This window comes from Rana temporaria, chromosome 4 (genome assembly GCF_905171775.1).
Source record: "Rana temporaria chromosome 4, aRanTem1.1, whole genome shotgun sequence".
In the NCBI taxonomy this organism is placed as follows: domain Eukaryota; kingdom Metazoa; phylum Chordata; class Amphibia; order Anura; family Ranidae; genus Rana; species Rana temporaria.
The window spans coordinates 199,600,821-199,613,727 of NC_053492.1; the positions used below are offsets into that span (position 1 = coordinate 199,600,821).

The 12,907-nt window shown below is 43.8% G+C and overlaps 1 protein-coding gene across 1 annotated transcript in view; it reads right to left on the bottom strand.

Moving 5' to 3' along the window:
* PRSS56 (serine protease 56) overlaps positions 1–12,907 on the bottom strand; it is a 90,357-nt gene that overhangs the window by 19,312 nt on the left and 58,138 nt on the right. Inside the window, exon 14 of the mRNA XM_040349681.1 lies at positions 10,899–11,034. Within this exon, the coding sequence (XP_040205615.1) occupies positions 10,899–11,034 (136 nt within the window). The remainder of the gene's footprint in view (positions 1–10,898; positions 11,035–12,907) is intronic.

Consider the following 12,907-nt stretch of genomic DNA (forward strand, 5'->3'; position numbering starts at 1 on the left):
TCTGTGTCCCGTGATGTACTCCAAGAAAAGGATTTTACAGGTAAGCTGTTATAAAAATCCTATTTTCTTTATCGTACATCACGGGACACAGAGTCTTAATCATTACTATCTGGGATGTCCTAAAGCAATGCTTACTGAGGGGAGGGAGACACCAACAATGCAGACTGCCATCAGACACGAGGAATTCTAATGCTGCCTGCCGCATATTGTGCCAACAAAAAAAGGCTGCATCCTCCTGCCGTCTTATGTTCACTTGATAGGATTTAGTGAACGTAAGCACAAACGACCAAGTTGCAGGTCTGGCAAATCTGAGTCATAAAGGCTTGGTAATGCACCCCGCATGAAGTGCTTACTATCCTGGTAGGGTGTACCCCAAAAAGAAACAGGGGGAAGCCCTCTCTATAAACCACAAGCCTGAATAATAACCTGATGAATCAACATTTGACAATAGTTGATTTAGACGCTGCCTGCCCCTTGCTGGGGCCTCCTGGTAGCGCACCAACATCAGTCTTCCGTATCCGAGCAGCCGCTTCAGATAGGTCTTGACCTCTCTTACTATAACGAGAGAGCGCATAGCCATTTTAATAGCCGATCTGAACACTGCCCGCCCCATCTAGGGGCTTTCTGGCAACAAAACGTTAGGTTTCTATATTTGAAGCCTTCAGATAGATCTTTAACTGCTCTTATCTTTATTAAGAGAAAGCAATAACCTCTCCTTCCGCGGATCAAGGTCCTGAAAAAAAGGAAAAGGAAGGCAAGAATATCTTAATTCAAGTGAACACTGGATCCTTCTAACCAATAAGGTTGGGTGAGTATTTAACATCACCCTTCTTGTACAAATAATTAAGTATGGCTCTATACAAAGAAAGTTGCCAATACTCTCTTGCGGAGGCAGCCGCAACCAAGAACACCAATTCCCTCTTTAGAAGGATAAAGGGAAATATTTATGGTGCATCAGCCCAAGGTGCTGACTCTGTAAGCCAGCATACTGGATCCAATCCTCCGAGCACAAGGGCGCCTTAACTGGCGGACTTATACCTGTCACCCCTTGTATAACGGCCCAGATCAAGAGTGTGCCGAGATCGGACCCTTGATGGAACTTAAGGCCAGCTCCATCTCTTTTCCAATGTAGAAAGGTAAGAATTTTACCTAGGACCTACTACCAAGGATTCCACCCCTTGGTTTCACACCAGGAATATGGGCCTTCCATATCCTAGGATATCTGGTCCTGGAGGCCAGCTGTCCTGTATGAATCAAGGTAACTGCCGCTGATTCTGTACGCCCCGATCCTCAAGAATGCAGGCTATAACAGCCAGACCATTAATACACATGTATGCAAGACAGGATGTAACCCTGCAAAGCAGGCCTGGACAAGCTGTAAGGGACCCTGGGTCCTCTACGATCAGTTCTGCTGTCCCTGCGCAGTAAGGTTGTATGGGCTATGCTGGAGCAATTAAGCCAGCTTCCGTTCTCTTCTGATGTAGCATGGAAGCCACGAAGGTTGCGGCCCTGGGGGGAGATAACACATAAACCAGCGACAACTGGGCCCCCAGGGTCACTAAAAAATCTGTCCCGCATGCGGGTGGATCCTTTGGCCTTGACACAAAGTTGTTCAACCTCTTGTTGAACCTGGACGTCAACACCCTTTATGTGCAGGGTAACGTTTCTGTGACATTTGGTCAGAAAAAAGTCGGGGTGTAGAGGCCAATCTCCCGGACCCGATTGTTGATGGCTCCAGCAAATCGCCTGCCAATCTAGCATTCCATGAAATGACAATTGACAATAGGCAAGGCACAAGCTCTTCTCTGGTAACCAAAGTAAACCACTAGAGAGGCATAGTCAGATTGTATTCAGACAGAGCAACCCTGTAACCTAAACGTTCAGGTCCTTAAGCCGGATGCTCCATCCGTAGCTCTAGAAAGCTAGCAGATAAGGCTCCCTAGGAGCTTGACCACCTTCCCTGTGCCGTGGTCTCTTCCAGGCCTGGATTCTATCCCTAGAGGCCAGTCCTCGCAACCTGCTCCCAGGTAACGGGTATGAAGGCTATTCCCTTCTGCCAATCATTCAGTTAAGAACCCTAAACTGAAATTCCAACATATCCCTGGGACAAGACTCCTAGGATAATGCTAAGTTAGGATCCACTCGTTCCAGGCCGACAGAGCAAAGTTTATATCAGCCTTGAATAAAACTGAGCATAGGGAACTGTGTTTGAATAAAGACGGCATATTCCCTCTAGACTGGGATCCCAACCCAGGAGTTCCAGATAATTAATCATGCTGGACTCCCCTAGGCCCAGCCATGCTACTGACTGATCTGTCAGCACGGGTTTGCCTCGGAATGACATTACTGTTAAACTCTGGGCCTTTAGCCCTGCTAGAGGCGGGCCCTAGCAGCCTTGTAAATAAACACACATGCAAATAGCTCCCCCTATGTGCATGTGGCAACCTTTAAAGCCATATGCCTCTATGGAAGCGTGTGTTCATAGAAGCGTGAGTTCATAAGAATATGTTTTCCGCAAGCACACAAAAAAGGGGGCGTGCTGTATACACGCATACATATAGCATGTGAGCTATGAACAAGCATCCTGCAAGCAAGTATGCGCCTATGTAAGGCCAAGGAATCCTGTATAATTAAGGAAACCTAATTATAATGCCTCCTAAGTCAAACTCTAGGCAAACATGCATTCTTATGCGATTCAGCAAATTTTCATGCGATCCAACATCTATGAAAAAAGGTGATTATACTGCGCTGCTTAAAACACACTAATTAATAAGACCAGCTGCTCACACTGCTAACAAAGACACATTAGCTGGAACAAACAAAAACAAAATTGTGTAGCGCTATGGCAAATTAATATCTATAATGGTAGTTCCTCATGGGAACAATGGGAACATAAATAAAGTAACAAATGCAATAAAAAAGTTCTCGTGAAAGATAAAGTCCAATGGTTGTAAACACAAAGTCCATATATCTGTAGACACCACGTGCAAAATGAGGGAACTTGATTAGAATCCCATCGAGACAAATTGTGTAGTGAGTGATCACCGCCACCAGTGGTAGTAAATGGAGGCTTACCGAAGATGGTGGACCTGAAATGACGTACGTCAATCAAGTCATAACAAGCTTCAAGTACCAGACAGGGTACACAAAGTAGCAATCACCAAGAAACTTGCTAGAAGTAATCAATCAGTGTATGATCATACATGGATAACCTTGGATCTTTGCAGCTCAGCAAGGGGTTAAATAGTTGAAAGAAAATGGAAAGAGAAGGGCCACATAGTGTAAACCGGTATAAAACTGGGTATTTATTGTAAAAAGATAGCAAGTGCACTCACATGTATCTGGATAAAACTCGCATATTCTATAGTATGAGGCGGCAGTGGAGGCGACCCGACGGCGTTTCGTGTTATTCACACATCATCTGGGGTGTCTCTCCACTAAAGCCTCAGTGTATATATAATGATCATAAACCTCATACCTCCAATCAGAAGAATTGTGGCATCCCATCCACCTGTGTGCAACAATCAGGATCCATTACTTCCTGGTATAGGAGATGGCAAATAAGCGTGTGTTCCAAGCCTCATTCTAGAGGTACCTCCCAACATACTGGATCTTATTTTTATTATCCTGAGCAAGGGAGACATCCTACAAGTACCCCTGTAGTTCCATATGGCGAACGCCATGAGAACTACCATTATCCTTATAGTACTCCTTCAGTCCCTGTGCATAATAGATTCTCTCCTCTCAGAGATCAACGTTCATACGACCAACATCGTATGAGAGATGATTATGCACAGTCCCCTCATTATTATAATCAAAGGGACCACCATGGAGGACAGGGTTTTCGCGAGGACCACCCTCCTCGCGGAAAAGGCCTAAATCCAAGAGAGGATGTAGAGGAGGATACAGGATACAGAAAAGGAAAGAGACAAAGGGTCTAAGCGGCCAGGGTATTTTTAATTTGAGCACAGCCATACTTACCCCTGCTGAACAATCAGTTTTGGATAAGGGCCTTAAATTCGCCCCCCCAAAGAAATTAAACAAATTTAACACATTCATTGATATACAGAAGTATATCAGAAAAATTAATATACAAAGGTATATGCTGTCCAACACACATAAGTTTGAGGACCGTGCAGCTACTTCAGGCACAGTTCATTCCGGGTTGGCCAACCAGTCTTTGTTTAATCCATCTGTGCCCGTAGCTCCAGCAGTAAAAGTTTTTAAGGAACTGGTCTTAACAGACCTGTCCAAACTTAGTATAAAACGATCATGCCAACATCCTTTGCCATCCGCTGGAGTTAAAACGCTATGTGAGAATAAAAATCTTGTCATACGCCCAGCTGACAAAGGTGGTGGTATTGTCATCTTGGACAAAGTACAGTATGAAACTGAAATGTTCCGGATCCTGGGTGAACCAGATACATATGTGGAGATAGCCAATAATCCCACATATGTTTTTAAGAAACAACTACAAACTCTGGTCACCAAAGGTACGGAACTCAAAATCCTTAATAAGAAAGTGCATATTTGGTTCCAAAAGTCCCCCGAATTCCTACGATTTATTTTCTGCCGAAAATACACAAAGATTCCATCAATCCACCGGGCCGACCTATCGTGAGTGGTATCGACTCCGTTACCTCACGTATAGGTCGGTACATCGATCATTATCTCCAGCCTCTCGTAAGGAAAACACCATCATATTTGAAGGATACGGGCGACACTATCCGCCTACTCGAGAATCTGGAGCTACAGGATGGCTACATCATGGCCACTGCAGATGTAGCCTCATTGTATACCAACATACCACATGGATTGGGAATCAATGCGGTCCAGCATTATCTGGACAAAGAACATTCATTGGCCCCATTCCAGTGTGACTATTTGATCGAACTATTAGAGTTCGCCACTAGTAAAAATTATTTTTGGTTTAATGACAAATATTATTTGCAAAAACGGGGAGTAGCCATGGGCGCTAAGTTTGCCCCTAGTTTGGCGAACTTGTTTATGGCTAAATGGGAGGAGGATGTCGTCTATGCCCTTAGTGACCCATCCTTGGTCGTTTGGGCGAGATATATAGACGATATCCTCCTCCTATGGAAAGGCACTCCGGAATCTTTGATAGAGTTCTTTGGAGTTCTGAATTCCAATGATCGTGGTATTTCTTTGACCTATGAGCATAGCACCAGTAAAGTACACTTTCTAGATTTGGAAATATCTATTGTCGACTGTCAGTTTAAGTTTAAGACTTATTTCAAATCCACCGATCGGAATGGGTATATCCCTATGGGAAGTTGTCATCATCCCTCCTGGCTACGCTCTGTACCTCGTAGCCAGTTCTTCCGATTACGCAGGAATTGTAGCGATAACGACACTTACCTAGCACAGGCAGACCTTTTAAAAACACGGTTTGTGGATAAGGGATATCCCGTTGTTGACGTTGACTGTGAAATCCAACGCGTTCTATCATTAAGTAGAAAATCATTGGTATCAGTTAAACCCAAACGCGAACCAGATAGTGCTTTTAAGTTTGCAATGCTCACTTCTTTTTCAACACAGTACAGACAGGTCAAAACCATAATCAACAAACATTGGAATGTCCTGAGAGGAGACAATGTTTTGGGTCCAGTTTTGCCTGAACAGGCAAAAGTGATATTTAGGGGAGTCCCCTCTTTACAGAGCCTTGTCGCCTCTAACATAATCAATCCACCCATAAAAACCTAGTTTTTTCATAACATGATTGGCTTCTATCCCTGCAAGAGGTGTAAAGTATGCCAGCATAATGCGTTGGGTAAACGCAAAATCACCCAATTTGCATCCACAGTTACATCCAAACAGTATAACATCAGACCTTTTTGCACATGCGATACTAAGCATATTGTATATTTAATCACTTGCCCTTGCGGCAAACAATATGTGGGACGTACTATCCGCACATTCGCAATAAGGGTGGGAGAACATATTGCCCTAATTAAAGGGGGTGATACTAAACATCCAGTACCCCGGCATTACAAACAGTTTCACCACAGAGACCCCAGTGGGACACAATTCACCATCATTGACAAGTACACGCCCCCTTGGAGAGGTGGTGCCATGACCAGAGGGGTATCGCGCCTTGAAGTTTACTGGATTTTTGAGCTCCAAACGCATGTCCCACTTGGCTTGAATGTAGAGTGGGACATCAACGCTTTTATTAAGCAGTCGTAGGAATTCTTTTGTTTTATTCATTTATTCATTATTTTATTTATTTTTCTTTTCATTTTTTTCTTTCTTCAAATGTGCATTTAAATTATTTTAAGTAGATCTCAATTGACTTTGTGACTTTGTTGTGAATGGTAGCTCCTCTTACCTGTGTGCAATACTCATGATCACACTTTTCACATTGTTTTTTGACTAGACTGTTGCTTTAATACTTCTGTGTTATATCCAAATATGTTTTTATGTCTTCTGTACATAATCACGTATTAAGAGGTTTTTTTTTCGTATCCAATTACACTTAACACATGTTTTTTGGATATATATAGGTATGGCCGTTTTATCCGGATTCATAATTGGGTCCATTTAATTTTAAATTTTTTATTTCTATTTTTGCTATAATTGCTGGAGGCATCTGGCAGTCATCTGCATTTCCCCTGGTTTTTTATAAAATACCGTCATCCCACCAATCATTCCTGTTCAACATATTTGATGTCATGTATTATTCCTGATTGACATCGGGGTTGGCTTGTTTGATCAGCGTCTACTGACGCAGCTGTTGCGCGCCTGGAACGCACGTTGCGCGCCTGGAACGCACGTTGCGCGCTTGGAATGCGCGTAGCTGGTGCGCGCCTGGAACGCACGTTGCGCATGCGTCGTGCGCCTGGAACGCATGACGCATGGCTGTGGCGTCATACTAAGCAGTCAGCTCGCCCATATATTAATTTATAACCCACACATATTCCGCCTACACGTGACTTTGACGTCATGACACGGAACACATTGTGTCCCGATGTCTAATGATGCGGTCTGTGCATGCCCAGACGCTTTACAACGCACGGCTATTGGCCATCGGTCTACTAGCAAACATCCGGGTTACCAATGTCACGTGATCGGGATTGGTCTGACGGATCACTTCCTGTCAGGTCTTCCATATGGATTTCCATAGGGTTTTGATATTGAGGCTTGGAACACATGGATCACTTCCTGTCAGGTCTTGGTCTGACGGATCACTTCCTGTCAGGTCTTTCATGTGGATTTCCATAGGGTTTTGATATTGAGGCTTGGAACACACGGATCACTTCCTGTCAGGTCTTCCATGTGGATTTGATATTGAGGCTTGGAACACACGCTTATTTGCCATCTCCTATACCAGGAAGTAATGGATCCTGATTGTTGCACACAGGTGGATGGGATGCCACAATTCTTCTGATTGGAGGTATGAGGTTTATGATCATTATATATACACTGAGGCTTTAGTGGAGAGACACCCCAGATGATGTGTGAATAACACGAAACGCCGTCGGGTCGCCTCCACTGCCGCCTCATACTATAGAATATGCGAGTTTTATCCAGATACATGTGAGTGCACTTGCTATCTTTTTACAATAAATACCCAGTTTTATACCGGTTTACACTATGTGGCCCTTCTCTTTCCATTTTCTTTCAACTATTTAACCCCTTGCTGAGCTGCAAAGATCCAAGGTTATCCATTTATGATCATACACTGATTGATTACTTCTAGCAAGTTTCTTGGTGATTGCTACTTTGTGTACCCTGTCTGGTACTTGAAGCTTGTTATGACTTGATTGACGTACGTCATTTCAGGTCCACCATCTTCGGTAAGCCTCCATTTACTACCACTGGTGGCGGTGATCACTCACTACACAATTTGTCTCGATGGGATTCTAATCAAGTTCCCTCATTTTGCACGTGGTGTCTACAGATATATGGACTTTGTGTTTACAACCATTGGACTTTATCTTTCACGAGAACTTTTTTATTGCATTTGTTACTTTATTTATGTTCCCATTGTTCCCATGAGGAACTACCATTATAGATATTAATTTGCCATAGCGCTACACAATTTTGTTTCTGTTTGATCCAACATCTATGCATCTTAAGCACTCCTGTGCGGACAAGTACCCTTGTGGGACCAAGGATTCTTGTATGATCGAGCACCACTGTGCGATCCAGCAATTTTTTTTTTTTTTTTTTTTTTTTTGCAATTAAGCCTTTTAATGCGATTTTTGGCATTTTTGCGGACACAACCTCTCTGTGTGACCAAATATGCCTGAGTAATCCAGGACTCGGGTGATCAGATAACCATGTGTGAACCCGCATCTTTATGCACTCCAGCATCTTTATGCAATTTCAGACCTTTTTGTGGAAAAAGGCCTCTCTGTGTGACCAAATATCCTTGGGTAATCAAGGATTGTGGTTTGTCAGGTAAACCTGTGTGATTCCGCATTTCTATGCACTCCAGCATCTTTATGCGATTTTAGGCATTCCTGTGGAAACACGCCTCTCTGTGTGACCAAATACCCTTGGATAATCAAGGACTCAGGTTATCAGATAACCATGTGTGATGTCGCATCCTTAAGCCCTTAAGCATTTCCATGCGATTTTAGGCATTCCTGTGGAAACAAGCCTCTCTGTGTGACCTAAATAACCTTGGGTAATCAAGGACCTGGGTTATCAGGTAACCATGTGAGATCCCGCATCTTTATGCACTTAAGCATTTTTATGCGATTTTAGGCACTTTGCTGTGATTAAACACCCTTATGTGAACATATAAAATCATACGAACAAAATAACATGTCTCTTTATGTGATCAACAATAAAACATGCTTTGTTACCGGTTTTTACCCCACATGCATTTTGAACATTCCAAACTCATGTACTTCATGCAAACATGTGGACTGTAAAGAGGCAGTTATGCTCTGCAGATGTGCGTCTCCGCAAACCTGCAACGTTAGCCATGTGCACAGCAGCAAATGTGCACCCCCCCTGTTGTGCATTCGGTTAGCCTGAAGCCAACACCAGGATGAGGACTTTAAAGAGACAGAGGCTCTGGCCGTCTAGGCTAAGTGAAGTTATATGCAGCTTGGATCTCTGAAAAGACTGCAGCTGCAACCAGAGCTTTTGGGGCTTCTGATAGTTTTCTCCTCATTAACACCTGTTATCTGTTCACTGACAGTGAACCTTCATCCTCAGGTCTTTCAATCCCTTGTTTGAGGAATTAGAGCAGGGAAAGGGACACACCATGTTTTCTGCTTGTGAGGCTGCTGTGAATATAGCAGTTAACCTTATAGACCTATACATGCAATGCAACAAAACATATGCAGAGTGCTGCAATGTTGGGGGAGGCTCACGCCTGACAGGGCTGATAGCTAATTATGTGAGCTATCTTAAGTCTCTACAGGGGAGGATAATATCATGCAAGCATGATAAAAAAAGGCCACCAGATTTAGGTGGTGATACCCCTTCCTACCCCTGAACCCTCTTTTACGGGGAGACAAAAGAGTCCTAAGCAAAAAGCAGAGGAACTTTAACCCTGGTGCATCAACAGCTGAACTTAGTCTAGCAAATAATGCTTGCTAACACAGCTAGATGCCGAGTAGGTGTCTTAAATGAATCTGTATCCAATTTCCACAAGGTGCTTACGTGCTCAAGCTACCGTGTCCCCCTGGCTTCTCTGACGTCTGGGCCTTTTGAAGAGGCCGCCCTGCGTCTGCACCATGAGCCGGCGCACGTGCGCCAGCGGCAACCACATCGTCCCCCCGCCTTCAAAGCGCGCCCCTCTCACGCACGCGCGCGTAGGGGAATGGTGGAGGCGGGGGGAGAGGGAGATCCCCCAAGGAGCCGCAGAGACGAGGGACCCCCCCCATCGTGGCAGAGCCTGAAGCGGAGGCAGTAAGCCGCACCCTAGATCAGCTAACCTTGAGCTTCCGTTTCTGGAAAGCATGGCAAGCGAAACACCCGGCATGTCCTCTTAGGGCCCTTCGTGGAAAACAGATAAGACATACTCATGTAGGGGTACCAACCTCCTGAATGGGAGATCTATGGGTATTACAGCCATCCTGTCTCAACAGACATAGTGGTTTCTTTGCCAAGGCACACATGCATTATAGGCAAGACCCAATAGCCCCTTCAGCGGAGGACTAGGACCCACTAGGGGAGGTATATGGGTGCCAGAGCCATCCTGTCTCAAAAGACTTTGTGGTTAAGTTGCCCATGCATAGAAGCATAAAATAGGTGAGACCCATAATCCCCAATGGAGAACCCACTGTCGGACCAAGTCCCGTAGGTACCTCCGCTTACCTTTCCACGCTGCAGGGTATTGCAAAGCAAGAGGCCCAGCCTTCACCCCTCAACGCGGGCTTCGTCTCAGACCTTCAGGGACTGGGGTCCATAGCAGGTCACCTCTCCCCTGGACCTATATAGCACCCTGGCAACAGAAAAAATATTTGGTCTTTGACATCGACCAATGTACTGGAACCCAGGGTCCAGCTCTCAGAGAGAAGCATTATAGGCAAAACCTCGTTCTTCGTACTGAGGCCCGGGTACCGTCCACTTTGGCTATGAAGCACCTTGGACGGATCCGGATTTTATGGAGGCTTTTTACATCCAGCATGGATCCCTCCAGTGGAGCTCCTCAGAGCACATGTTAATTCGTGACCAACACCTTAGACACTGGTGAAAAAACTGAGGTGCTCCCAGTATGGGAGGGGTTATATAGGGAGGGAACTTCCTGTTCTAATTGATTACACCAGTGTCCAGCACCTGATGGTGGAATATAACCCAGATAGTAATGATTAAGACTCTGTGTCCCGTGATGTACGATAAAGAAACAAACCTTTACAAACCCTTTAAGCCTGATAGTTTTTCATTAGCTAAAAGGGACAAAATAAATCCAGTACCTAGATTTGATGCTGCAGCACCCTGTGATACAGAAAGATCATCTATGAGAACACCTTCACTTCTGAGCTGCGACTTCAGGCTGTGAATGGCTCGCCATCCCTCTTCTTTCAGCTCTTGCACTTCATCATCATTTGTCTGAAATGTCAAGAAAGCACAATTCTACTTGATACTTTTTAATGTCGTTTTTAATGACAGTAGCATTGTGCTTGTTAAATGACCTGTGGGCAACACATGGGAAGAATAAAAACTTTCAAAGTGCTAAGTGCTGGTTTTTATCAGCATTTACTTTACAAACTATATTACTTTGAGGCCAACAAAGATAACCCATACAAAATTCTGTACAGCTTTCTAATACCTGGTATGAGTATATCATAATATAAACGGTCAGACAATTACAGGATTTTCAGGTACTTTATGATTGCTGTTCCCACAATCTGCAATCTGTATTTCCACTTTTACAGCACAATTTGAGAAACCCCCCCACTATATATTTGTTGTGTCTTCCCATTCTAATAGCCTACTTAAAAATTATTTAAAATATACATGTCTAATTTACAACTAATAATGGAGCACTGCCAGCACATTACAGACAGGGTTAATTTTGGTAAACATACCTACAACATACCTACCAAAGTTATGCTATATAAATAGGATCATTTAACAAAGCAGGAGCTATCCCAATTTGACTGCAAAGGTAGAAATACACTTTAACGTATACCGTATTTATCGGCGTATAACACGCACCCTAACTTTAAAAGGGAAGTTTCAGGAAAAAACTTTCTACAGCCCTCCGCATATAACACGCAGGCACAATTTACCCTCTATTTTCAGGGTAAAAAATGAGTGTTATACGCCAATAAATACAGTATATACCCAACGTTTTTTTTTTAGTTTTGGATAGAGTAAAGAAGGGTGAAAACCCCTGTCAGGTTATTTTTTTAGTATCCCATTGGGGAAATTTTAATTCACTTCCTGTCCCAGAGATGTAACAGTTAGAGGAAATGTCCCAAAGAGAAGGTAATTAGTCTCTAATGCCCCGTACACACGACCGTTTTTTCCGACAGCAAAAGTCAGATGTGAACTTTTGAATGGAAATTCCGACCGTGTGTAAGCTCCATCGGACTTTTGCGGTCAGAATTTCCGCCAAGAAAAGATTGAGAGCTGGTTCTCAATTTTTCAGAAGGAAATAATTCAGATTGGAAATTCCGATAGTCTGTGGCAATTCTGACATGCAAAATTCCAACGCATGCTCGGAAGCATTGAACTTAGTTTTCTCGGCTCGTCGTAGTGTTGTACGTCACCACATTCTTGATGGTCCAAAGTTCAGAGAACTTGTGTGATTGTGTGTATGCAAGCCAAGCTTGAGCGGAATTCCATCGGAAAAACCATCCAAAGTTTTTCCGATGGAAAATCTGGTTGTCCCCAGAATAGGTCTCCCTATTGGAAGATTTCCCTTTGTTTTGGGGACAATTCTAAAATTTTGGACTTCCTACCACTTTCTGTTTAAGAGACAATAGTCATCAGAACAAACAGTGGTGAATTTTTTCAATGGGGACACATGACAGTAACGACTTGACCCTTCCTTTTACTATACCAAATTTCAAAAAAGGTTTTATCTGGAGATACTGTACACTTAAAAACTGTACTTTGTATTTAAATATAATGTAAATACAAGTGCCATGCATATTCTTAAAGCGGCGCTCCACTGCCACATTTGGCGCTTTTTGGGGGAAGCGGCTACCTAGTTTTGACAGATACCCATTTCCGGGTAAGATCGCATCGGCGATTTCTAAGTCGGACCCCTCCTCCTTCTCCACGCTGCCTCCTGGGACACACAGGTCCCAGAAGACAGCGGGAGCATTCAAAATGCGCAGCGCGTTTTGCCCATGCACAGTAGGAAACCGGCTGTTAAGCTTAAAGGCTTCACTGCCAGCTTCCTTTAGTGAAGATGTCAGCGCCTGTACCTGAAGCTAATTGAAGAATTGGCTTGGGTGCAGACATCGCTGGA